Here is a 27695-nt window from a genome sequence, read left to right on the forward strand (position 1 = left end):
CAGTGACCCTAATCACTTCCAGGTTTAGCTGTCAAAATGTTTACTTATTTAAACAAACAGCCAAAAATTAAAAAGCGAGGTGGAAATCCTGTACTGCAATCAAATGAAAAGTGAAGACATTGCTGCCACTTCCCAGAGATGGTAATGTGGTCGTTTATGCTCCAACGCTTTCCAGGATCCTGCCGCCACTACCGGTAAGGTTGCAGACGCCAAAGGATGTGGCTTGGCAGCATTCACTCACTTCCAAAGTGAGGTAAGTATCCCATGACGTTGCTTGTGCCCTGGAGTTGGCAGCCCTGATTGCTGCAGACCAGCTCTACTGCTCTCCACTAGTCCCTGCATTCACGTGGGCTGATCCAGGAGTCCAACTTTCACCCAGGACTTCCTACATACATCCAAATGTTCCACCTCAAAATTAACCTCAAAGATCCTGCTTCTGTCCCAGAATATTCATCCCCAAACCCCATTGATTTAAATGGCAAAGATCCATTGATATAAAGATCAATCCTTGAAGTTAATTGAGCTTAGCAAGCAAAAAATGTAAAAGCCATATTTCCAAATGAGCCTGTGAGCATCTGCTCTTGCTTTTGTTGCCTGTACAGCATGTGAGTTTCCCCCACATGCAAACAGTGCAGTTCATTAAATACAAGAAATTGCTTATTAACTGTCCACATTCTACTTAGCATTCCTAAGGCCTAACAGTTGAACTTTTCTTTCTGGAAGACTTTGCTTGGAAAATGAGTCCAAGTTCAAAACCCCCTGGTGTCTCATCAAATGATATTGAGGGAAAGGTTGGTGCAGAGTGTGGGTTTTAGCAGAGTCTAGAATCATAGAATCATAGAATCAACCAGGTTGGAAGAGACCTCCAAGATCATCCAGTCCAACCTATCACCCAGCCCTATCCAATCAACTAGACCATGGCACTAAGTGCCTCATCCAGTCTTTTCTTGAAGACCCCCAGGGATGGTGCCTCCACCACCTCCCTGGACAGCCCATAAATGGGAATGAAGCTGACTGGGCAGATAGGATTCTGGGGAGGTAGCAGTGTGTGCAGCAATGCTGACTTTGAAATATCTGGTCTAGATGCCTTCAAGGTAAGCTCTGTCATGCAACAAGACAGAAGTGGCAAACTTTAATCAAAGTGTGTGAACTAATAGTTGGCACAGAAAACCCAGATAGACCATGATAATAGTTGGCACCTACAACATGGCCAGGGGATCAGACCCAGCCAGCACGGATTTAGGATGGGCAAGTTCTGCTTGACCAACTTGATCTCTTTTTATGACCAGGTGACCTGCCTGGTGGAGGTGGGGAAGGATGTGGATGTAGTCTACCTGGACTTCAGCAAGGCTGTTGACACTGTCTGCCATCTGGCTCTGAAAATACTGCCACTGGGAACAAACATTTCTGCCACGGACTAATGGTCCATGCAGAGAAATGAAGTCTGGGAAAGAGTATCTTGTCTAAATGAAAATTTTAAGGAGTAGCCCAAAATGACAGAAATGGAGTTGAAATGTAAAAAGTGTAAGGTACTAAGAGCTTCATTTATTATGAAGTTATATTATAGTTAGTTTCAACTGGCTTGGAGTGTCATTATGGTTAGTATTAGAGACATGTGATAGTATTTACCTCAAAAAAAGCACAGAAAATTAAATACATAACACACATTTAAAGCTTGCTTTCTTAAAAGCTCTAAGCCACTGTCTCTGGGAAGGTTTCCCTTTTCCTTCTGGTGCCTGACAGGGCTTCATTCACACTGCATTTTCTATTTCCAGACCTTGAATTTCTGCACTACACCTTTAGAGAGGCAGTGGGAGTGGAAATTACTTAATGTCTCTCCAACAGGCAGTTTACGTACAAAGTGAATAACCTTTCTGTGTTACAACAGGATGGAGTTCTGTCAATGACATCTCTAGCTGGTTACAGGGTTTGAGATGAGGCAGCTCTCTTCATCTTTGTCACAGCCAACAATTTACTATAGAAAACAGAACAGATTCTGACTCCCAGATCCCATAAGGTCAGGTGGGAAAGGCTGTTTTCTGAATTATGGAAAGGGGAGGGAAAGAGTTCAGTGCTCTGAAGGAACTGAATGGTCCTACAATGGATTGACCATTTAGTTGAAATAAATATAGAGACCATTCAATTATTTTTTTTTCCTTCAGATGAAGCTATTTGAGGAGTTTTGCTCCACTTTGCTACTAGCCCCAGTCAAAGCCACCAGGGTATAAATTGCCCACCAAGATTGGCACTATCTTTTCCCTAAGCAATATAGATTCTACATTTATCCAGGTTTTTTTCTCCTTTTTGATTAATGCTTCAGCATCTTGAGGCAGGCTCAGAAAGCCTGTGAAGCCTCTTTTCATCAAAGGGGAGTATCAGCTGAGTCCTAAGTGCCACAAAGAAACACAGGTAGCAAATAACTATAGGACAGGTAAATCATCTACTTTCCAACTCCTTGTGACAGGGTCATAGAATAAAAGAGGTTGGAAGGAACCTCTGGAGATCACAGGATGTTAGGGGTTGGAAGGGACACAAAGAGATCATCAAGTCCAATCTCCCTGCCAGAGCAGGACCATACAATCTAGTTCAGGTCACAGAGGAATACATCCAGATGGGTCTTGAAAGTCTCCAGAGAAGGAGACTCCACGAGCTCTCTGGGCAGCCTGCTCCAGTGTTCTGTGACCCTCACAGTAAAGAAGTTCCTCCTGCGTGTTGAGGTGGAACCTCCTGTGCTGCAGCTCACACCCATTGCTCCTTATGCTATCCTGAAGCAAGTAAGCAGAGCCTATCTCCCCACCCTCCTGACACCCAGCCCTCAGATATTTATAAACATCTATTAAATCTCCTCTCAGTCTTCTCCAGACTAAAATGCCCCAGGCCCCTCAGCCTCTCCTCATCAGGCAGACCTCCAGTCCCCCAATCATTCTTGTAACCCTCCACTGGACCCTCTCCAGCAGATCTCTGTCCATCTTAAACTGGGGAGCCCAAAACTGACCACAGTACTGAAGATGGAGATCATCTAGGTCAACCCCTCCTGCTAGAGCAGAGAGCACTTCACGTTATCTCTCTATAGCTATAATCTTTGTCCCTCTAATCTTTATCAACCTAAACCTACAAAGTGATGAAGTCACTGGGAAAACAGAACAGCTGATAAAACTTACTACTTCCTCAAGCTTATGTGGCTAAAAAGGAACTTCTTCCTCCAGATTGCCCCAAATGTCTCTGCTTTCCCTTCTCTGTAGATGTCATGCCATGCTGTTGCCACCCCTCCTTCTCTTGCTTCCTCATACTCTGCTGTCTGATTCTCCCACATGCACAGAGATGCCCAAACCGGTCATACAGGTTCACTATATTCGTTGCCTCTAAGGCCAATTATTTCTAACATTGACCTTTATCAGCAGACCATCCTTTGTCCCCTTCCTAGCAGCTCAGTACACCTGGGACATGGCATATGACAGCAGAAAACCTAAACTCTCTTCCAGCAATACACAAGGAGCTCACTTTTCCTTCTTTCCTCTCCTCTGCTTGCCCTTCTCCCCTCCCCAAGGCGAAACTCCCGCACCACCTCTACTGGTTTCAGGTGTAATCATAAACCCGCTGAAGGTAATTATGGGTAAGGTAGTTCTGCCACTCCCTCCTGTCGGTTTGAGCAAGTGATGCCAGGTACCTACCAGACTGCACATTCCAGTAGGCATTGCTCAGCCCCCCTGAGAGGCTCACCGGGTGTGCTCCCAGCGCCTACCCCATCCCTGCGCACGCTGGAGAAGGAGAAAATGCTCCTCCAGCAGCGCTGATGTCTTGAGCAATGACGTGATTTGGATCTAGGAGAAAGCTCTTAGCTTCCAGAATGGTGAGTTTGCTTTTTATCTTTCCAGTGTATTTTGCAGGTTTAGTTTTGAATATTTTGTCAGGGCTAAAAGAGCAGAGCAGGGGTTTATTTTTTGCCTGGTGCTAACGCTTCAGTCTGATACTCTCTTCTTGGCCATAGTTAGTCCCAGGTGCCTCTCTGGAGAAGGTGCAGAACTTGTGCACCAAGCGAATTCTAACGTATTGTACCTCGGGGTGGTTTGAAATGTTGGAAAAGGGCACAGTGCTTGATAAATGCGGGTGATTGCCTTTTCTGAAAGCACAAGTAGTGGTAAACTTGTTACCTTTTCAAATGAGCTGTGCTGACCTGCTATTCTCTCTCTTTCTTTGGGTTTGTGGGTTTTTTTTTTCCTCCTTTTTCTGAAGTTGCTGCAGTTGTGTGTGTGTGTGTGTGTGCCTGTGTTTGTCTCCATGTGCAGGTTTAGTTGGTCATCTGTTTACTGGGGCTTTACTGAAGCACTGTGTGAATTGAAATACTCCGCACATGTGGCAGTTGAACTGGTCCCTGGCTTCGTGAGTTGGGGATTGAGAGCGTGCAGTAGGATGTTGAACATCACATAACAATCCTCCCTGCTGGCAAAGCAGCTGTTAAAACTCAGGGGGGAAAAAAGAGTGTAAAGCACACACATATTTCTGACCTTGAAAAATAGATATTCTTTATTAAAAGAATCCTTGAAAGGTAACACCTCCAGGCTAAGTGGAGGCAAGACCTATCATGCTGACAGACCTTGCAGCACCTCCCTTTATGGCTAAAACATGACAAGCAGAACTGGCAGATCTGTTTATAAATAGAACTATTTAAATGAGAGGCAAGAAAGAAACAGTTCTTGTTTTCTTCCCACCTATTATTACCACTCAGCTAATAACACCTCTTCTTTGAGCTCAAAACGTTAACAGCTTGGGAATAAACTTTTGACTGGCCATGCCATAAAATACTAACAGGCAGCCTCCTGGGTAAAGAAAAGAAGGAGGGAAGGGATCATTCATATTGGGTAGATGTTGGGAGGCACAACTTTGCCACACTGGCAACACTTGCCCTAGCCCAAAACCATGTGCTTGGCTTGGTTGATGTGAAATGTTCCAATACTGACCTTGCACACTGAAATCAGTTGCATGGTGTGTCGGGTGGGAGATGTATAGTGAGATTTATAACACAAGTACAAGCTGCTTATTGTCATGCTAGAAGCCACAGAGTAGTGTTTACCTTGGGTACATTAAAAACCAGGGGATACCCACAGTTGTATTCAATGAGTTACGTTGTAGAACAATATCCTGTGGGAATATGTTCAACAGGCTAATTATATGTTGCAACAGAAGGCTTATGGAGCATTTAAAAGTTTGCTTTAAAATGTTGTGCAGTCTCTCTTCCTCTTCTTTCTTCCTTTATTAGGAGAGTGGCTAATTGGGTTTGAGTGTACACTTCTTTGTTATTCAGCTTCCTTTAAAAGCTTTATCGGAGTGATTGTGTGTGGTGGACTGTCTCTGAAAGGTTTCTGTGAAGAGCATCCAAGGGAAGAAACAAACTTTGAAATTCACTGCCTGCCAATCTGGATGCCTTTCCTCTCTATTTTCCACAGCAGATAAGTTTCTTGAGAAACTACACATGTTTATACTACTGTAAACTTTGGCATAGGTTCCTGCAGGGAAGTCCACCACTGAAAACAAATGCAAGATAGGTGGAAGAAACACCAAAAGTAGCTATAATGCAGAGGTACAAATTGTATTTCTCTGGAAACCCAAATACTGGCTCATTGGATAGCACAGCCAATTAGTCAACCTAACCTGTTGGTTTCTAAAAGATGTCCTGTCTGAGGAGCTGGGCTGTATGGTGGCAGCAGCTGCAGTACATCAAATGTCTGCGCCACAAACTACAGCATGTGATTGCAAAAAGACATTGTGAAAGAATAAGCAAAGCTCTGTCTGAAACCATAGGCTCTCCCAGCCCTTCTCCCACAAAAAAATACTGCCTAGGCTCCTATGTTACCTTGGATGGAAAATGGCCTGTGGATGGGACCTTGGATGATCCCAGGATGGAAAATGGCCTGTGGCTGGGAAAGAGAAAAGGATGTGTTTCAGTAGCATGTGTCCTAGTGTTTCTGTGCTCTGCTGCTGCCACAAAAAAGTTTAATCTGTCTTTCTGTTTTTCCAACTTCTATGCAAGCCTTTTCTTCTCATCTCTTATGCTTCTTCATGGATTCTTTGACGTTCACCCACTTCAATTCTATTTTTAGGCTTTGTGTGTTTGGTGGTTTTCATTTGGTTTTTTTTTTTTTTTTTTTTTTTTTTTTGTTGGTTGTTTTTTTGCTTTGTTTGTTTGTGGGTGTTTGTTTTTTTTTCCCCAGAAATTGAATTCTGAAGTGAAAGAGAGGTCATAAACTGTTAGAGAATAATATATGCGTGTTGGCTCACTAATATTTTCATCTCTTTTCTGTACAAACAAGTATCTTGTGATGGTTTGGGTGTTACTGCGCCCCCCCCAACACACACTTAAAATCACCCAGACTAGACTCAGCTGAGCTGGAAACTAAAGAATGAAGCTATATTTACAGCTTAGCACAATATACAAGCAGATGTTTACAATATATACAGAAATGTACAAGTTAAAAGTGATACAGAAACACAACAGCCCACCCAGAAACCAGAGTCCCCAGGAGGGGCTCCCAACCACCCTTCCACCTCCCTTCCACCCCTCTACCTTATCCCAGACTTTGCCTTACATCCAAGGTGAGTTTGGAGAATCAGTCAGGGGGGTTAGGATGCAGAAGGATTAGACAGCAGGTTAGAGGGAGAAGTTCAGGCAGCCTGAGCCAGAGAGCAACTCTGTTACCTGTGTTTGTGTTCTTGTTTTTATACACCTCAGCAAGCCTGTGAGTGCAGTAGACATCACCATTGTTTCCCTTTCACAGCCTAGCATCTAATTCTTCTCACCAGAATATTCCAGCTAGCTTCAGACTGGCACATATCTTATGTACATTTCTGCACGTTGAGCAAACATCCTTGTTTAAATTAAGGGAGATCATGCTTAAACTTCTTCTGAGACTGCAAACTGGTTTAGAAATCAACACTTACGACTGCTTTGAAATAGCTCTGCTGAAAGCACCTCTTCATGTTCTACATCTCCAGCTAACTTCATTTTATGCTGTCCATTTTATTGCACTTTCCAGTAGTTCTTCATAGTCTGTTTTAGTGTTAAATTACCTTGGTGATTTTTGGTTTGTGAGCAAACACTGTCATTTCACTTTCCACTGACCTTCCTGTCCTTCTCCATCCTCCAGAATTTATTCAGAGCACCTGTTGTATACTTCAATAAAAGGAGACACTGGAGCATTTCCCTACCTGGGAGAAGTGGTGAAGTTGAATCTGGGCTTTGAACCACTAAAAACCTCAGCAAATTGAAACAAAGTTTTATAGCTTGCAGCAAGTGATGTTTTGAGCTGTGGTTTGGTGTCCTGGTGGTGGAGAGAAAAAGGCTTTTAGGTTTAGAAGTACCCAGACAACCCTCTCAAGGAGTTTTATAGGAGGCATACACTGCTTCGTTTCTCTTAACAGTAGGAGTCCTTTCCTTGTGTAGCTGACCTTCTCCTAGTGAGACAGCTTTCTCAGGAAGAACCTGGCTGATTACTTAGCTGAAAGCTGTGTTACATGTTCTGAAATGCTGCCCTCCTCCTTGCTGTGTGAGTGACTCTGCAGGGTGAAATGGATGGAAACCCACTGAGTATTACAGCCCAGAAGACACTTGTAGGTCTTCTACTTGGGATATGGATTTACAAATGACTCTAGTTGGTGATTATTTTGAGTTCAAAATGTAAACAGTTAAAACACTTTGCCATTTTCTTCAGCTCTCTTAATGGAGAAGGGGTCTTTTTGAATTATTAGAGCTAGTCCAGCTTCAGTGGAGACTCAGAGCAATTAATAATCTTTGTATTCTTCTTTACAACGTACCTGTGAGGTGGGGAGCTGCCATATCACTTTGGATTGGTTACTGCATTGCATTTAAGCTGCTGTAGTGGCTATCTGCTGCTGAATGGGGTAGTCCCATTTCTCATACCTTGCCATTACTGCCACAGACCAGCACAGGTGAACACTGACTCACTGTGCCTGGGCCAGCTCCCTGTGAGACCAGATAAGTACCAGTGTTGATGCAAAGGAGATGTAGGACTGCTGCCTTCCAGAGCAGCCAGACAGCCAGGCACCCAGGCAGATGGCATCCCCAAGAGCAGGCTTAGCTCCAAGAACAGGCTTAGCCTTGACTACAGTGCCAGACGATCTTGTCTCTTGTCTAATACCTTAAAAACCTGGGAGAATTGACTTTTGTTCTATCCCAGGCTTGCTCTGAACTCATTCTTTAATCTGCCTTTCTCTCTATGGAGGCATACAATACTTCCTTGCATTATATGTGAGTTCACGAGTATTTAAATTGATTCTAAAATATATTGGCTCATATATTAATCTTCACTGACCTCTAGTTAGGTGTCCTGACTTACTAACAGGAACTGCCAACAGCCTTGCTTATCTGCTGTGCCAGTTGTCTTGCAGTCATGCCAAAGCAAGCAGCTCCTTTCCTGCTGGCTGCAACAGGCAATGTATCACAGAACATTTATGCAAGAACTCAACGAGGAGTTGCTCACGTTCCCACTTGAGCCTATCTCTGCAAAACCTCCAAGTTTCACCAACAGACCTGGAGTTTGCCACCCATCAGTGGCGAATCCTGCAGCCTAATGTGTATCCTATGATCTAATTAGAACTGAGCTGAGTGTGTATTTACATGGAGGGTAAGCTGTATCTCTACATGGATTAAGCTGTGTAATTAAAAGGAAATGATTTGTCTGAAATAACTGGGGGGAGAGGAGGGGCAGCCACCAAGACTTTTAGGTGGTTTGTTTTTTATTTATACATGATCTCATGCAATATGAACTGTAAGCCCTGCAGAAAAACCTGTGATGTGATGGTAACCTTCTCATGGGTTCACTCCCTCTGATCCACTAGCCTTAATTTAGCAGGATCTGTGCAGAGGTGGGAGGGGTGTGATGCAGCAGAGGCAAGAATGTTCAATTCATTCATGGTACTGCCCTAATTCCTGCAGCATAAATTATAATGCTGCAAACATCCCTAATGGCAGTTTGTTCTGCTCAGTGATTTTTTTCCCCCCTCCTTTTCTGTTTTGGTGCTTTTTTTTTTCTTTTCCTATTTAAAATGTGGTCTGTTCTTTAGTGCAGACACTACTTCTTCAGCTCTGGACTGCGACTGTTAATTTACTTCCAAAAAGCTGTGTACAAACATCAAGTGAAATTGATACCATCAGAAATACATTTGTAAAATCTCACTGCTTGGTTTTTTTTTTTTCAAGAAAATCTCTAATAGTTCTCAGCAGAAGCAGGTTCTGATGTGTTCATAATATGTCTTAAGGGGTGAGACAGGGATAGCTAAATTCAGAGCTATTCCCTCACTTCACATATATAGGTCAAACTGATAATCACAGAATTAACCAGGTTGGAAAAGACCTCTAGGATCATCGAGTCCAACCTATCAGCTAACACTTCTAATTAACTAAACCATGGTTCTAAGTGCCTCATCCAGCCTCCTTTTAAACATCTACAGGGTCAGTGATTTCACCACCTCCCCAGGCAGCCCATTCCAATGCCAATCACTCTTTCTGAGAAGAATTTCTTCCTAACGTCCAGCCTAAACCTGCCCTGGCACAGCTTGAGACTGTGTCCCCTTGTTCTGTCACTGGGTGCCTGGGAGAAGAGACCAACCCCACCTGGCTACATCCTCCTTGCAGGTAGTTGTAGAGAACAATAAGGTCTGCCTTGAGCCTCCTCTTATCCAGGCTGAACAAAAACAGCTCCCTCATTCTCTCCTCACAGGGCTGTGCTCCAGCCCCCTCACCAGCTTTGGTGCCCTTCTCTGGACACGTTCAAGCCCCTCAACATCTTTCTTGAATGGAGGGGCCCAGAACAGGACACAGTACTCAAGGTGTAGCCTAACCAGTGCTGAGTACAGGTGGAGAATGACTTCTCTGGTCCTGCTGGCCACACTGTTCCTGATACAGGCCAGGATGTCATTGGCCTTCTTGGCCACCTGAGCACACTTCTGGCTCATCTTCAGTCGCTGCCAACTATCACCCCCAGGTCCCTCTCTGCCTGGCTGCTCTCCAGTCACTCTGTCCCCAGTCTGCAGCGCTGCATGGGGTTATTGTGGCCAAAGTGCAGAACCAGACACTTAGACTTGTTAAAACTCATGGCACTGGACTGTGCCCATCTGTCCAGGTCCCTGTCCAGAACCCTCCTGCCCTCCAACAGATCCACACATGCTCCCAGCTTGGTGTTTGCCAACTTACTGATGGTGGGCTCAATCCCCTCATCCCGATCATGAATGCAGATATTAAACAGCACAGTTTTCTAGTCCTACAGCTAGAAGGCATGAAGGATGTGGGTTACACTAACCAAACTGTGCTTTAAAGCCTCCAGGCTAAATATGTAATTTTGAGAGGATTTTTGGGAAGCTTACGTGGCTTCTCCAGTGAGCTAACTGCACTGGGCAGCATTTGCACTCTGAGGCAAGTGTGCTTAATTCATGCTTTAGCCTAACATAAAGAACTGAATTTCTTTGCCTTATCAGTGGAGAGTGGCTCTCAGAGCTACCTTTTGTGCCTGCCAGAGCACAGGTATTTATGCTCTGCTGCCTGGATCCACCCACAGTTATTTGCCTGGGTGGGTAACAGAATAACTGAGCAGAAAAGTGCTACTAATGTGGAAAACATGCAAGAGAGCCCTCTGCACCTTGGAATTCCCTGGTGTATTTTTACTGGCAATGATCATACTCCAGTCACAAAACCCACAGGTGGGAGGTGCTGGCTGTACTACTGATGTGCTGCCCAGAAAAGTAGGAATTTCCCTAGAATTTCCTCCTCTCGCTTAATATGTGGCATCAGTAAGAAGAGGACAAGATGCTTGAAGTCTAAAATGGGTGGAAATTACATTTACCATCACTGTGATTTGTTTTATTGTCTCAGACTTAGAAGTTTGGCTACTGGTCAGTTATTTTACTAGATAAATGAAAATGTGGGAGAAAAAACAGCATGAGGGCTGTGTATGTGTCAGTAATTTTCTGCTGCCTCCTATAGGTAGCTACAGCTTGCTTGTATCTGGCATTGCTCTTTGATTTCTGCTTATAGCTGGAAAGAGGCCAAACCTAGCAATGCTGAAGGCTGTCTGGAGGTGTTGTGAATGCCTGCCTTCATCTCCAGTTCACTACCTTTCCAGGGTAGTGGAAACACACTGGGACAGAGAAGGGCTCTTCTGGTGTTTATACACTTACTTTCAAATCTCCAGTCTTGGTGGCAGTTTTCTTCCCGTGCCACTCATGAGTCCTGTGCTCTGCCGCTGAGTGTTCTGGGACAAATTCAGGATGAAAGGAAACAGGATCAGGTGGTGCCAGGAGAGGTTTAGGTTGAACATGAGGAAAAATTGTTCCACCGAAAGGGTTCTCCAACACTGGCACAGGCTGCTGAGAGAAGTGGTTGGATCACGTCTGCATGTCTTTTAAACATCTCCAGGGATGATGTGCTGCTTAGGACGTGGTTTAGCAACAGACTTGCTAGTGTTGTGTTAATGATTGGACTTGATGGTCTTAAAGGGCTTTCCCAGCTTAAACAATTCCACAATTCTATGTTGTTTGAAGCCAGATTTTTAAGGGATTGCACATAGTATCACAGTATCACCAAGGTTGGAAGAGACCTCACAGATCATCAAGTCCAACCCTTTACTACAGAGCTCAAGGCCAGACCATGGCACCAAGTGCCACGTTTTTGCAGTTCTTACAAGCAGAAGTGAAATATGATGGAATGTGATATCAATCTCTTTTGTGTTTTAGTCTTTCCATCTGCATGCTTGATCATCTCCATTTTTCTCTCATCCCTGCTCTTCCTTGTCTTATGCATTAAACAATCAAAACAGGCCATGCTTGCCATGTACAAGTTCCAAGCTTAGCAGAGGAATGCTATTCCAGCTAGTTCTACCAAGGTATGAAGGAAAATGTGAAGGAACTCCCTGATCTGGAGGCCAGATGCCTTCCTGGGGCTCAAAATCAGTAATTAAATAATAATAATAATAATAATAATAATAATAATAATAATAATAATTTAAAACAATGGAATGACCAAAATAAAAAACCCCCTGGGAAGAAACAGACAAAGCAAAAAAAGACAAAACCAAACCAACAACCAAAAAAACCCCAGCAGCTGTACTGCAATAAAAAGTGCTAGAGTAGACATTTTGGGGTTTGTTGCCGCTTGTTTGGGGTTTTTGGTGTGTTTTTGTGGTTATATTTTGTGTTGGTGTGTCTGTGTGTTTTGTTTGCGGTCGTTTTTCTTCTTTTTGTTTGTTTGCTCTCTTGGGGGGGGGGGTGGGGTTTGGTGGTGGTTTTTTTTAAAGATGCAATCACTCCTATGTTTGTCACAAAACTGCCACCAATACTGGAAACAGCTTTTTCTTGTTTTCATATTTGGAACTCCTTACTTCTTCCCTTGAAAGGTGTAGTCTTCTGTGATCAGAGATGGATTATTAAATAGGATCTGATGCTGTACAGGAGGTTATCTTCCTCTGACTTAATTTTTGTTGCTGGATCATTGCCAATTTAAAGCCTATCTTGCAATCATGACTTCAGTCAAAATACTCTGTTCCCTATACTAAGTAATTCGGAGTACAATTCAGAGATTCAACTGTCCTTCAGTAACTACCCATTTAAACATGAATCCCATTTGATAGAAATGAGGCGTTTTTGCTTGTCAAGAGCATGTGCAATTGCTGTGTAGGAGGGGAGTCTGCCCTATAGTGAGAGGTACAGAGGACAAAATCTATGTCTATGGATTCCTCTCCCTTCTTCTTGTCAAAATGGCAGTGTCAAAAGTAAGTGTAAAATACTGGCAGGTGGAGCTTGATGGACATCTCAGCCTATTTTGAACAGCACAGGCACAAATATTTTAAATGTGATGAGGTTTCAGTGCCGGAGAAGAGTTCTGACCAAACTTTGAGGACTTTAATTGCCATAAAAAGCAGCAAAGAAAAAGTGCACTTTCGGCACTATGCCTTGGAAAATGTCCCTGTGATTAAGAATCCCTCTCTGATGCTCTCTTCACTATGTTCTTAAGGTGCCAAGGACTATTAAACATGTTCTGCAGTCAGAACAGATCAATACAGGAAAAATAAGTATCTGTCTTTCCTTGTAAATATTATCACAATCTATCAAGCATACTGTTGCTGCTGCTACATATTCCTGTGTCTGTTTTGTGGCCAGTCAAGTGGAGCACAATGTAATTTGTGGCTGCACCGAGGAATGATTATGCTTACAGTTATTAACTCTATAAACTAACCTCTAATGACAACCAGAGGAGTCCTTGCCAAACTGATTTACTTTCTTCTACCACATTTAATGCAATTAATTTTTTCCAGCACAGGTGGCTACCTGGTTTTTGTTTGTTTGTTTGTTTAATGGAGAGCTGGTTATGCTGGTTGGGTCACCCATCTTCCTCTGCTTCTGCCTTCTCAGTATTAGTTTCCCTTTACACTCTCAAGGAGAGATGGAGCAAATGGCTGGCTTAGAATCGTAGACTATCCAGACTGAAAGGGACCTTGAAAGATCATCTGGTTGTGATGGTTTGGGTGTTCCCCGCCCCCCCCCACTTTAGAAATCACCCAGACTAGAGTCAGCTGGCTCTGGGAATATAAATGAAGCTATTTATTCACAGCTAGCACAATACACAAGCAGATACTTACAGTATATACAATTATATACAGAAATACACAAGGTAAAAGGTAATACAGAAACACAACTCCCCTCCCAGAAACCTGAGTCCCCAGGAGGGGCTCTCAACCACCCCTGCACCTTCCCCCTGCCCCTCTCAACCTTACCCCAGTCCTAAAGAAGAACAGAGGTTCGGCCGAGAGGTTAAGAAGCAAAGTTAGTGGAAGGTGAGGTTAGGGAGCTGCAGCTCAGTCAGAAGCCCAAGGCAGAAAGAGACAAAAATGGTGAGAGTGTTATCTAATGTTTACATTTCCTGTTCAGCAAGACTCTGAGGGGAGTAGACATCACCATTGTATTCCTTTCACAACCTATGATCTAGTTCTTCTCACCAAAACATTCTAGCCTGCTTCAAACTAGCACACTGGTCCAGAGCAAATCACACTGGAACGCATCCAAACAGTTCCTGAATATCTCCAGAGTCACTTGAATCCTGTCCTGTCCCTTTCTCCTGCCTCCATACACAACTGGAATTTCTCCTTGGCTGATTTATACATTTTGAAAGCTTTCTTCCCACAGTTTAAACATTGCAAGACACATTCTTACTGCATATTGCCATGTTAACTTTTGCTTCTGCAGGGTAGGAGATGTTTCATGTTATATTTTGGCTTGTTGTTTGGTTGAAGGTTTTTTTAACCCTCACAAATTAACCAAGGGCAGTGTAGGCTTTCTGACATGTTTTTTTCATTCCTTCTGGAGCAAAGATCTGTCATGCTCAGGGAAAGAGACCTTTCTAGTCCCCTGTCCCATGAAAAGCATAGCACTCTCCCAGTATCTTTCTCCAGGCACTCACCTCCATTTGTTGAAACCAGAACACCAGAGTAGTAAAGGCATAGTTTATATGCCTGGATATCAGCTTCGATTTCCTCATTATGTGTGTTGCCAATTCATCCTCAATTGATATCTCTCCAAAACAGTGTTAGTATCCGGGCAGGCAATTTAGTTCCACAGTTGGATGTTCAAAGCTGTATCCTGGGATAGAAGCATAAAATCAACCAGGTTGGAAGAGACCTCCAAGATCATCCAGTCCAACCTAGCACCCAGCCCTGTCCAGTCAACCAGACCATGGCACTAAGTGCCTCATCCAGGCTTTACTTGAACACCTCCAGGGACGGCAACTCCACCTCCCTGGGCAGCCCATTCCAATGCCAATCACTCTCTCTGTGAAGAACTTCCTCCTAACATCCAGCCTAGACCTCTCCTGGCATAACTTGAGACTGTGTCCCCACGTTCTGTCACTGGTGCTTGGGAGAAGAGACCAACCCCCACCTGGCTACAGCCTCCCTTCAGGTAGTTGTAGACAGCAATGAGGTCCCCCCTGAGCCTCCTCTTCTCCAGGCTGCACACCCCCAGCTCCCTCAGCCTCTCCTCACAGGGCTGTGCTCCAGGCCCCTCACCAGCCTTATTGCCCTTCTCTGGACATGTTCCAGTGCCTCAACAGTGTCAACTACATTGCTTTGTTAAGTTGCTTTTAATCTGGAACAGCAGAAAAAATGACACTGAATTAACATTAACAACAGACTTTAAGCACCCGTACCAGCTGGATGTGTATTTGCTGCTGAAGAGAGCATGGCTCTTGTAGGATTTCTGCTACCACATCATTGGACCATATGAGAAATTTAAATGTTAGAATTCAGGAGTGATTTTTCCCCAGCCTGTGCTCAGCCTTTAAAATGGAAAGTAATTATTTCTGTGAAACACACAACACATAAGTTGCCTGATTGTAAGTTCCTAATGCCAAAGCAGTTCACTGCTCGACCTGGTCTCAATTGCCTGGGAGCAGTAATTTAGTTCTTGTTGGTTGTTACTGGTTTAAGAAGCTTTTGAGAGGTGGTAAGGAAATGTTCACAGAAGACTTAAGCTAATAAAGTTGCAATTTTCCCTCTGTTCAGCAAAAAGAAGAAATATTATAATTTGATATTATAAAGTTGAATCCTTTCATATGTTAGTGACATCTTTTACTTTCCATTTCCTGTTCTGTAAAAAGTTCCATAGTAACCTCAGTAGAAGACAACATGTTTCTTGTTTCCTGAGGCCAGAGAGAAACTATGGAGTAGTTCAGAGTAGTGGCAGGAACCTAAAAGGCAACATAAAATATTAACCATGCATTCTTGAGGCTCCCGGGCAGCAATAATCTGAAATGTAAAGTTTATAACTGAAAATAAATGCTGTGGCCCTTATACCTACCACAAGCCATTTCAGAAGTGTAGATGTGTGGAATGGAAGGAAAACCATTTCCTTCCTAGAGAAAACATCTCTGACATAGTAATTTGTTTGCGTAACATTCCCCACTGGGCTGTCAAGCGGTTGGTTCTGGGTCACGCAGAGCTGAGCAGGGGCTGTAAAAACCCGCTTGTGAACATGTGGAAAATGACCCACTTCAAGTCTCATTTCGTTGTGCTGAGACAACCAACTCTCCCCTTTAGCACCAGCTCAGATGAAGGATTATGAGCAGTGATTATGTCAGTTGCAAGCAGCACTGAAGACATATGCTGGATCTGTAGGAAGCTTAAACCCTGAGTTCGGAAAGGAGCGCAAATGGCTGAGCAGTTGTAAGTCTTCAGAGTGCTGAAAAAGTAGATACCAAACTTGGAAACTATTTAACAAGAGAGCGAACTAATAGATACATCAACTGAAAATGCTTTTCCGCCCTTACAGGCAAAGTGACAAGTCACAGGGTCATGTTAAAGCATTAAGATTGCTGCCACTTAGAATCATAGAATCAACCAGGTTGGAAGGGACCTCCAAGATCATCCAGTCCAACCTAGCACCCAGCCCTAGCCAATCAACTAGACCATGGCATCGAGTGCCTCATCCAGTCTTTTCTTGAAGACCTCAAGGGATGGTGCCTCCACCACCTCCCTGGGCAGCCCATTGCAATGCCAATCACTCTGTCTGCCAAAAACTTCCTCCTAACATCCAGCCTATACCTACCCCGGCACAACTTATTAGTAAAGGAGGTGATATAGAGTTGAGATCTCTCGAGGCTGAACATTAAAAGCCTTTTCTGTCTCTGGCCAGAATGAGAGACATCTGCATTTGCTTGGCTGTTTCACATGCACCAGGCTAAGAGAATAAGTTGAAGATGTTGTCACTTCAGCTGAAGGTTTCGTACCATGCTTCAGCACAGTAACCAGAGATTGGCAAATTCATTTCCAGCTGCCTCTTGCCAAAACTCTGAGCTGCAAGAAGCTGTGCCAGGCCACAAGTGCTGAGGGACTGTTAAAATACATTTCCCTAGAAACCTCTTCATCTGCTGGCAACAGGTAACGGTTTAGATTTGATTGTGATGTGTAGCACCTTCTGAAACCATCTCCCTTCTGTGTACTGCTTCCTCCTCTCAGTTTAATAGAATTTAAGTAATTCAGTGTAGTTGGTATTTAGTCAGCTCAGAATCACTGCATTTAACATTCTGATGAATATACCTTGATCTCTTTTAAGAAATAGTAAGTCTGAAAATCCAGCCTATGTAGCTGGCAAGTAATTTCTCCCTAGAACAGCTAAAAGGAATGAGGCACACCGCCAGCACCTGCTGGGGTTGCTTGGCCTGTCTTTGCAGATGCATGAGTTGCATCCTCTGGGTTCAAAGACCATGAACCACTGCATACTGCTATGGCTGAGTAGCACTGTCTAAGGGGCACACAAGTGTTTGTGGGAGATAATGCACAGGAGGAAGTGCTTCCCAGAGAGAGTGATTGGCATTGGAATGGGCTGCCCAGGGAGGTGGTGGAGTCGCTGTCTCTGGAGGTGTTCAAGCAAAGCCTGCCTGAGACACTTAGTCTAGCTGATTGGACGGGGCTGGGTAATGGCTTGGACTGGTTGATCTTGGAGGTCTCTTCCCACCTGGTTGATTCTATGAGTCTATGGTCTGGGAGGAGAGCTCTGCTCTTTACATAACCTGCTTTTGAAGAAGTCTGAAGAGGGTTAAGGCTGAATTAAAGGTGAATTACTCGTGCTCTGGGATGTTGATAGAAAAAGCAATGTGCTCTCTTATTTTTGAAGGCAAAGGCAGTAGGAATTGTTTGTTTTGGGGCATTTTTAAATATATTTTCATCCTTGCCACTATTTTAAGCACAGCAGGACATGTTTTCTCTGGTGGAGTGACTGGAAAAGGGAAAAAAAAAGGCACTTCAGTTTTAAAAGACCTGGAAGAGATTTCTGGAGGCATCACATACTGCACAAATGCCATTAGTGCCATTTACAGCAAATCTGTCTCCTGACTTCTATGAAATGGAACTTTCAATCTGAGACTTTCTTCTTCCTCTAATGTATCCTTCTTCCACTGTAACAGTGCTGCAGTGTGCCTGGCAGCAGCACTCTGGGTCCTGAGTCTCCTGCTTGTATGGGTCAAGCAACACGCTCCAGGTTTGAACAGCAGAGTGCACCTGGCACACTGTTTCTTGCCCCATCCAGCAAAATGCCACCTCTCTGCGCAGTCATTCAGGTTCATTTGCTGGTCATGTCCATAGCTGATGCCTTTCCAGCCTTTTCACTTCATTCCCTGCTCACTTCACACTGTGAACTGACATACCATCAGTCAGAGAATTCTTTGCACCATTAAGCATTTGCCAGTTTACATCTTTCTTACTTAGTAGCTACAGCAAATGAAAAGCTTAGCTCCTGTTTATTCCTGTATATAATTCCCTCTTTACAGCAAAAAGGTATCACACCATTCCCCTTCACCAGTGATCAACATGGCTTTATCTCCCACATGCACTGATCTCCCTTCTCTTGTGGTTGATTATTTTCCTGGATTTGTCCAAGCAAGTTCCTAATTATTTGGGTTGTCCTATCAAAAGATTCACAGTCTCAGTCAGGGTTGGAAGGGACTACAAGGATCACCTAGTTCCAGCCCCCCTGCCATGGGCAGGAATACCCTGCCCTAGACCAGGTTTGCCAGAGCCTCAGTTTCATTTGGAGTGCAGTTCCAAATTCCAGTTTCATTTGGAATGCACATTCGTTTTGTCACAGGATGCACTCATGAAAGAGGGAGAGCATCAAATTCTCTTGTTTGCCTAGTCACACACAGGCACTGGGCATCTCTGCATTCCCAGCAGGAAGGCTGGAACACAGCCTGCTGTCAGATGGTGTAACTGCTCGGGAGGCACGTTGCCTAGTGGTGTTGTGTGCAGCTTGTCTCCAACATTTCCCACATCCCTTGACATGGTGACCCAATGTGGTCGTCTTTTTCACAGGAATGTTTAGATCTCTTCCTTTCTCTCATCTTCCTCTTGGCTGCCCTGAAGTCATGCCTAAATCACAAGGGCTCCCACACCATGCTCTCATACTGAGAACTGCCTTTGGAGAGATGGGTGGGGCATGGCTTATTTTCTTTTTCAAGTGGTTTTCCTTTTCAGCATTTGACTTTCCTCTCTCTGTGCCAGGATGGTGGTGAAGGTTTTAAGGAGTTCCCAGGGGGAACTTTTAGGAAATGACTTACTCTATTTGTAGAAATTCTTAATGTTTATGAAGCTTCTATATGCAATCTTGTTGTCATGTCTCTGCCAATATACTCCCACTGTCAATGTACTCTCTCTCCCCCAGAGGTTCCTATTTTAGACCCTGTGCACTCCTGTGGGTTTTTCAAAGCTACTCAAAGAGCTGGATTTGGATTAATATGTCAATTGATCAATAAGTCATCAGGGATTAGTACTGGCAAATACCTTGTAAAAGGTGTTGTAAAAGTAGACTTTGTTTTGTGCTCTTAATGGAATTTTGGGCTATAGACACTTTAGGCTAATGATTACATCTCCTCAGTCCCCAGAGTAGAAACCTGACTGAAAATTGTTCTATGTTTATATTGTGTTCAAAGTCTCAATGTTTTGAGATGCAGCAGGAAAATGAATCTTGTTTCCTTAGAAGCTGTCAGTACAAACTATCAAAGATCTCTCATCAGAGATGGGAGGTATGGTGATGTTTTTGTAGAGGTGTGTGGGTGTCAGATCTTGGAGCTACACTGATAGGATTAAGGATGTTTTCTAGTTTTCAGTTTGTTTCTGATGGGGCATTAATAACAGAAGCCACAAGTATTGGTCAGGAGGGGGGGACAGGCTCTGCTCACTTGCTCCCTATGAAGAGGAAAGGATATAAGCTGCATCACAGGAGATTTCACCTCAACACAAGGGGGAACTTGTTTACTGTAAGGATCACAGAGCACTGGAGCAGGCTCCTCAGAGAGGTTGTGGAGTCTCCTTCTCTGGAGACTTTGAAGGCCTGTCTGGATGTGTTCCTGTGTGACCTGAGCTAGATTGTGTGGTCTTGATCTGGCAAGGGGGTTGAATTTGATGATTCATTGGGTCCCTTCCAACCCCTAACATCCTGTGATAGCTTTCACTATTATCTGAAATCAGAACTTTTAAGGCCAACACTTGAGGTTTCTGGTAACAGAGGATGCTGAAAGTCTGTACAGACCTGTGACAGCATGACTGGGTGATTGTCAGGCTTAGCCTGACCTCAGCCTTACATCCTGCCCGAGCGTAAATCCACAGCTGAGCAGATTGCGATTAGATGAAGGTAACTCTTGTGGGGAGAGCAAAAAGTACCAATTTACATTTGCAGTGGAGGGGGGAAAAAAAAGGTGTCTCAACACATTGCATTGTGCAGTGGAAACAGCTGGGGGACTTCCAGTTTGTATTCAGTAATACTTTGATACGAGGTGTGCTTCCTTTCCCCTCTAACTCACCTACTACAGCTGTAACTGAAAATTCCTCTTACAGCCTTTGTCTCTCTCTTCTTTTCAGTTTAGTGTGGTGGAGTTTTGGCTTGGTTTTTCCTTCATTTAACACAATGAAACCTGCTTAGGCTGCAATTGTTGCTGCAGAAGTAGCAAGCTGTGATAGCTCATTCTGATGAGCAAAGCTGGTTCTTGCATCCTGTGGATTGAACCTGGAAAAAAACTGGCTCTTTTCTTCTTGTCTCCAATTTTTTTCCCCTTCTTTTCTGACATCTGTCTTAATGTATCTATTGCCCATCAGTATTTATACCCCACTACATATAAGGTCAGTTAAAGGACTCTGGGAAGGCCTCTAAATGATCTCTTGGTTTACAGCTCTAGTTTAATGAGCTTGCAAAGATCTGTATTAGTTTATTTCCTTCAGCTTACATTTATGAGACACAGTTGCTCGTTTGAAGAGCTACAACTCCTCTTTCTGGGCAGCTAAGTCATTGAAGGGTTCATCCTCTTGTTGCCTGCCTCTGAATGATGTCCCTCCTACACAGCCCTTTGATGGGTTTGCTATCGATTCTTTCAACTGCAGCATCTGGTTTATAGCTGTCCTGTAGCTTGGTCCACAAGCAAACTGTCAAAACCAAACAGAACTTCTTGTAGCCAAAACAAGAAAGACTTGAACGCCTTCTCCTGGGCTACTGCTGTGCTGCTGTAAGCCCTAAGGAAAGCTACTCCAAGTCATTCTTGTACAGACTGAAAGGAAAATCTGACCTGATGTTCTCTTAGTGAAGAGCATAGGAAGAATAATAAAACAGAAAGAGTTGGAAATACTTTATATTAATTGGCAAAGGAAGGAGCAGATTCAGCTCTTTGCCTTTAATGACTGCAGTAAAATATATGGAAACAGGAATTAGGATGTTTGTGTTTGTTTGAAAAAAGAAGGTTTTAGTCAAGGCCTTCTGAATGGAAGTTATTGTACAATTGGCTCAGTTCCAAGTCCAAGCTGTTTAATTACGTAAGTTGCTGGATTTGACTTCAGGCAGGAGTACCATGTTTTACTGCAGCTGCAACACCTGGTGAGTTTGCTGCAGTAAGACTCACTCTGTGTGTGTCCTTGTGATTGCCATGCTCTTGGGCAGGTGCCAGAAATTTTCTCAGACCATAACTTCACACTCTTTTTGAGTTATTTGTGTCATGTTACAGGAGCAAAGCTCAGTAATCCTTCAGCAGTTTCCCCTTTCCCAAATTGCATGCTTGCTGATCTTTTGTATCTTTAACTGTTTTCTAGGAGGAAAACACTTCCAGTAGTGGAACAGATTCCATAACCAGTGGAGAGATTCCACGGAGCAGGTCAGAGGGGACTTTGATTGATGTGGATGACCAGACATCCATGAAGGTGAAGGCACCTTCATCCAACTACAGTATGTCACCTCTGCTATTTGTGTTACTGAGGCTCTTCACTTGTCTTTATTTCTGCAAAACTCTAATAGTGTTACGAGCTACTCTGTAAACCCCTGTATGGGTCTTTTAATTACTTCTAATTTATTGCTTGTATTTTGCACTACTCAAGCCATTGTAGATATCCCTGGAGTCAGAATCCAAGGGATTGTCATAAGGTCCCCTAGGATACACTTGCTTGACTTATTGGAGAAGTCCTCTTGTCCCCTGCCATGCTAAATGTTGGTCAGGAAGAGCTGTAAACATTAACTTGGCACAAAGAAACGCTGTTTAGGATATTTTTACTGGGGAATGAGACAGGGAGGAGAAGAGAGAGCTCTTAGCCAAACAACACTAATGTAGTGTTTGAAGAAACAGGAAGGCAAGGTAATTTTAGAGTTAGCCCAGTTTAAAAACTAGAGTCTCAGCGAAGTTGATGTAATCTCCTTGTGATTTTAACCCAGAAGTTAAGAAAACATTCTCCTCCCTAAGGTAGGAATTATTTAGGTGCTTGTCCAATAGTGGATGTGAATAATGGCAAACCTGGCACTTGCTGTGTGATTTGGGGAGCAGGAGTTATTTCCTTGCTAACCCCCTGCACACCAGCAATACGTGTTGTTACATCGGCATGAGAAAGCATCCAGCCTAATAACTCAAACTCTGCCAAAGTTTTCTGCTCATACTTTTCCTACAGAAAAATGCCCTAACATTTCTTCTGGGGTAGATTTAAGAGATAATAATGATCTGACTAGAAGGGCATCACAGCACAAGGAAAGCTTTTGATCTGTGGGCAGAAATAAAGGACCTTTCAGCTGGTGCTGAAGTAGTCCAGCTGCATCCTGTGGCCTTGGCCAAGGCTGTGTGCCCTGACTTCACCCCAATAGCTCACTTGGAAGGCTCTTTGCAAGTCAGTGCTAGAACACTGCAGATAGGCAGCTAGGAAGCACATAAATTCCAGTCTGGTGCTGAGAAACTGGGGCCTTTCTGAAGCTATGGAAATACTTTATTGTTTGGGCTTTTAGTTAACAATTCATGACAAATGAAACAAAAAGAAATGTATTAGCATGGAAGTTTAATGGTTTTATTTTTGGGCTGAAGACACAGATATTCTTGCAACTGTAGCAAGAAATAGTAACATTGCAGATGGAAGGCATTAAGGAAAGTGGTATAATGAAGGCTATAGATGTGCTGAAAGAATAGGTATGCTGCATTTCCCCTCTAAAATTAAAGTTCTTTACAAGGATGCATGAAGAATGGATGGTATCACCTCTGCATGTAGAGAAAGAACAGCCAATTGAATAGAAACCCTTAGCACAAAAGGTTGCATGCACTCTAGTGCAAGAGATGTGAGTCTTGAAACAGATTCACTCTGAAATGGCTGAGCCCAGAGACTGGTGGTGAATGGAGCCACATCCAGTTGTTGGCCTGTCAGTAGTGGTGTGCCCCAGGGATCAGTGCTGGGCTCGATCCTGTTCAATGTCTTTATTGATGATCTGGATGAGGAAATTGAGTCCATCATCAGTGAGTTTGCAGATGACACCAAGTTAGGAGCAGGTGTTGATCTATTAGAGGGTAGGAGGGCTCTGCAGAGGGACCATGTCAGGCTGGATGGGTGGGCAGAGGCCAATGGGATGAGATTTAACAAGGTCAAGTGCAGGGTTCTACACTTTAGCCGCAACAACCCCCAAGCAGTGCTACAGACTGGGGATGGAGTGGCTGAAGAGCATCCAGGAAGAAAGGGACCTGGGGGTACTGGTAGATAGTAGCTGAACCTGAGCCAGCAGTGTGCCCAGGTGGCCAAGAGAGCCAATGGCATCCTGGCCTGGATCAGGAACAGTGTGACCAGCAGGACAAGGAAGGTGATTCTTCCCCTGTACTCAGCACTGGTCAGGTCACACCTTGAGTCCTGTGTCCAGTTCTGGGCCACTCAGTTCAAGAGAGATGTTGATATACTGCAACGTGTCCACAGGAGGGCGACAAAGCTGCTGAGAGGCCTGGAGCACAGCCCTGTGAGGAGAGGCTGAGGGAGCTGGGGGTGTGCAGCCTGGAGAAGAGGAGGCTCAGGGGGGACCTCATTGCTGTCTACAACTACCTGAAGGGAGGCTGTAGCCAGGTGGGGGTTGGCCTCTTCTCCCAGGCAACCAGCAACAGAACATGGGGACACAGTCTCAAGCTGTTTCAGGGGAGGCCTAGGCTGGGTGTTAGGAGGAAGTTGTTGGCAGAGAGAGTGATTGGCATTGGAATGGGCTGCCCAGGGAGGTGGTGGAGTCGCCGGAGGTGGTGGAGTTGCTGTCCCTGGAGGTGTTCAAGCAAAGCCTGGATGAGGCACTTAGTGCCATGGTCTAGTTGATTGGACAGGGCTGGGTGAAAGATGGATCTTGCAGGTCTCTTCCAACCTGCTTGATTCTATAAACCAACTCCTGTGAACAGTTATTAATGTCAAATGTAATCAGAAGTTGTCTTCATGCCAGAGATGTTACTATTAAGAACGACTATTTTAATTAGAAAGCATGTTTAAGCATCACTTACCACACCTTTATTTTTCTATTTATGTGCACTCTCAAAAAAATTAGTAGCTACAGCAGCATCTATCTCCAAAGTTCATATTATACAAAACCTCATAACTTATACTAGTGATTCTTTTTTTTTTTTCCCAATGGAAAGCTAATATATCAAAGTCTGTACACAAGTTGTAAGGGTGTTAAATGCACGTGCCCCAGCATGAAAAGAAACATATTAATCAGGATTCATCTGTACACTCTGTAGTGTTTGAGAAATGAAATGGTTGATGTTTAATCTTTGCAAAAAGTGTTACATGCAAAGGAAAGAAATCCATGGCATTTTGTAAGATCTCAAATGTTACCAGAATAGGAGAGTTTAAACCTCCTGTGGACTCAATGCTGATTAATCATCACTGGAGTTGATGATAAACATCAGCAGCTTGCTGAAGGATGTAAAGCATCTTCTAGACCAATTTGTTAGCACTCCTTTCTATTAACAGAGATTCTTAAAGCTGTTTAGAAATCAATACTGATAGTCTTTAAAAAAACCTGAAGGAGAAGTACATGAATGATCTATATGCATTTTAGCAGGATAAATTTAGCTTAATGAATGGAATATCTCAAGTCTCTGTGCTTCAGGAAGTGCTATTGTTTTTTTCTTTCAAACAGACATCAATGAAAATAAGTTGGATTTGGATATTGACTGGTCTGATGTATTCAAACATGCCCAGGCTGTTTCCAAGACTAATCCTTTCTGGAATGAACTGTCAGCTTCCAACCCTTTTGTACACGACATAGCTGCTTCAAATAGAAATGAGCATAATAAATACCTTTCGATCTTGAAAGAAAAACCCTCTTTGTTCCCTGCAGTTCCCAGCAACAGGGATTCTTTGGCTTCCTCAGGTGATGAGCTAGATATTGATTGTCTTCTAAGAAGGACTTCAGCAAGAAGATCTGGACGGTCAAAGAGCGTCTCTGACTTCTTGGATATTGTGGATAACCAAAGATTTAATCCCTGCAAGACAGCACCTCAGAAGACTCTGGCTTCAGACATGAGATGGCTTCAGAACGACCGCAAGGCCTACAAGAGGGCTTGGCTGAGCCATCGCCAGCTCACTCGCTCTTGCCTCGATTTAGAAGCCATGAGCCATAGTCCGGGGTGGGCGCAGACGCAAGCCACAGACATTCATGTCGTTTGCAAACTGAGTCACGAAGGGGGTTCGGTGCAGCTACCTGACTCGGATATCAACGTTCACGTCCCCGTCGGTCATGTGTCACCCGGGGAATTCCAAGAAGTCGGTTTGAAGGCTATCCTTAACCCTCCATCACTGTTCAACAATGAACTCTCTAGCACCATAAGCCCTCTGATAGAACTTACACTGAGCAACCTCAACACGAGGGAAGCCATTTTCCTGGAGGTGAAGGTTGCTGCGAAAGTGAAGAATGATCCACTCAGCCAAGTGATGAGCGATATTGTGTGTTTTTGTAGCCTCAACAAAGAAGGGCCTTTCAAGAAACTAGAGAATTGTTACACTTACCAAGATACCATACAAGTGAAGCTAAGCGAACTCAGCCATGTGATGTATGCAGTGATTGCTGTACAAGCAAACAAAATCCAGCCTCCAGCTACTAATGTCTGGGACTACGTTCATAGAACAGTCTCAGTTGGAATTTATGGTCCCAAATACATTCACCCTTCTTTTACAGCAGTTTTTGCAGTCTTTGGTCATAACTACATTCCAGGAAAACTCACAGTTTGCGATATCAAAAAAGGAGGGAAGAATATGCCTCCTGTTGTGTTTCAGCTGTGGGGAAAACACACATTTCTGCTTGAAAAGCCACAAGATCTAAACATTTCTTTGGTCTCCTGTGATCCAAATTTTGAAGTGAAGATGGAAGATCAAAGCAAAAATATTAAAGGGGAGGAGCTGAAAACTGGTGAAATGGTCCGCCAACAATTCCTGTTCTCCATGCTTGGATGTAGGGAGATGCATTTCTTTGTCTTCCTTGTTCAGATTAAAGTCTTAAAAAGCAGGCAAGTGACACAGTTCCATGTCACAACTCCTGATCCGGCTCCAAAGTTAAGCGGAATTATCAACAGGCCAAAGCGCTTACAGAACCGCAAAGAGATTAACTCCGCACCTTTGCTTTTGATACCAACAGTTAAATATCCCAAGTTTCAAGACAAGACTTTGAGTGTTAATACATATGGAGTGGCCTTGAAAACTGTCTTACGTCAAAATAAGATTGACTATTTGCTAGAGTATTTTAAGGGGGACACCATAGCGCTTCTTGGTGAAGACAAAGTCAAAGCCATAGGACAAACTAAAATAAAGGAGTGGTACGTGGGAGTTCTCAGAAGGAAGGTTGGCCTTGTGCATTGCAAAAACATTAAAGTGATTTCCAAAGAGCAGGCTATGGACACTGCTGACAGCGAGCTAACGACCAGGAATCTCGTTGAACAGATTGCATTGCCATTCAAAAAGCTGACTTACATCTACTCGGTCGTTCTGTCTACAGTATCAGAGAGCGTCTATGACTGGAGAGCTTTGGCTGAGGTGCTGGGTTATTCACATATGTGTCTGGATGACTTTGATGAGGCACATGTTGATAAGGAATCGGAGAGAATTGCACATGTTGTGAAGAGGATGAAGGAAGACTGCCATGCTAACAAAAAGAAGAGGCTGTTTCTTTATGAGCTCATTGTTGTAAGTATGGCGTGAACTAACTTGGTTACTCTGAATGCCTTACCAAGAAACTACTCAACAGTAATGTGTGAACAAGGAAACAGGGTCCCTTGTAGGAATCTTTACAAACAGTAGCAGAACAAGGGGACACAGTTGGGTTGGGGGAGTTACAGACTTGATATTAAGAGGAAGTTTTTCATAGAGAGAGTGATTTGCTTTGGAATGGGCTCCCCAGGTCGGTGGTGGAGTCACCGTCCCTGAAGGTGTTCAAGACTGGACAAGGCACTTAGTGCCATGGTGTAGTTGATTGAATAGGTCCGGGTGCTAGGTTGGACTGGATGATCTTGGAGGTCTCTTCCAACCTGTTTGATTCTATGATTCTAAAGCTTGAGCATATTACTAGGAGCTGTACAAACCTATAGATGCAAAATACATCCAGACTCTCATGAAGAGTAATAGTATTTTGATGAATGATCTCTAAATAGTGCTTTGTAAATGTTCCAGGAGCCTTCCTCACATAGTAGATTAGCTGAGCTGTTTTTTTTTAATTGATCATGATTGAAACATCTTTCATTATGAAATCAACATAGTAATTTGCTTCTCTGAGCAATTTACATTCCTATTGTCAAGTGTTTAGTAACCTTATAGCATGCAAACTCCATTATTTAGATAGAGTTGTGTACCCTAAGGCACATATCAAAGTTAGTTTCAAATGCTTAAAGCAAAAAGATCCTG

General features: G+C 43.6%; 1 protein-coding gene across 1 annotated transcript in view; it reads left to right on the plus strand.

Annotated features, from left to right (window-relative positions):
• The first annotated feature begins 3663 nt into the window (after positions 1-3663).
• MACC1 (MET transcriptional regulator MACC1) overlaps positions 3664-27695 on the plus strand; it is a 34206-nt gene continuing 10174 nt past the window's right edge. Inside the window, exons 1-3 of the mRNA XM_064166948.1 lie at positions 3664-3850; positions 21624-21756; positions 24943-26981. Coding sequence (XP_064023018.1) covers positions 3848-3850; positions 21624-21756; positions 24943-26981 — 2175 coding nt within the window. The 5' untranslated portion in view covers positions 3664-3847. The remainder of the gene's footprint in view (positions 3851-21623; positions 21757-24942; positions 26982-27695) is intronic.

Source organism: Pogoniulus pusillus, chromosome 28, assembly GCF_015220805.1.
Source record: "Pogoniulus pusillus isolate bPogPus1 chromosome 28, bPogPus1.pri, whole genome shotgun sequence".
In the NCBI taxonomy this organism is placed as follows: domain Eukaryota; kingdom Metazoa; phylum Chordata; class Aves; order Piciformes; family Lybiidae; genus Pogoniulus; species Pogoniulus pusillus.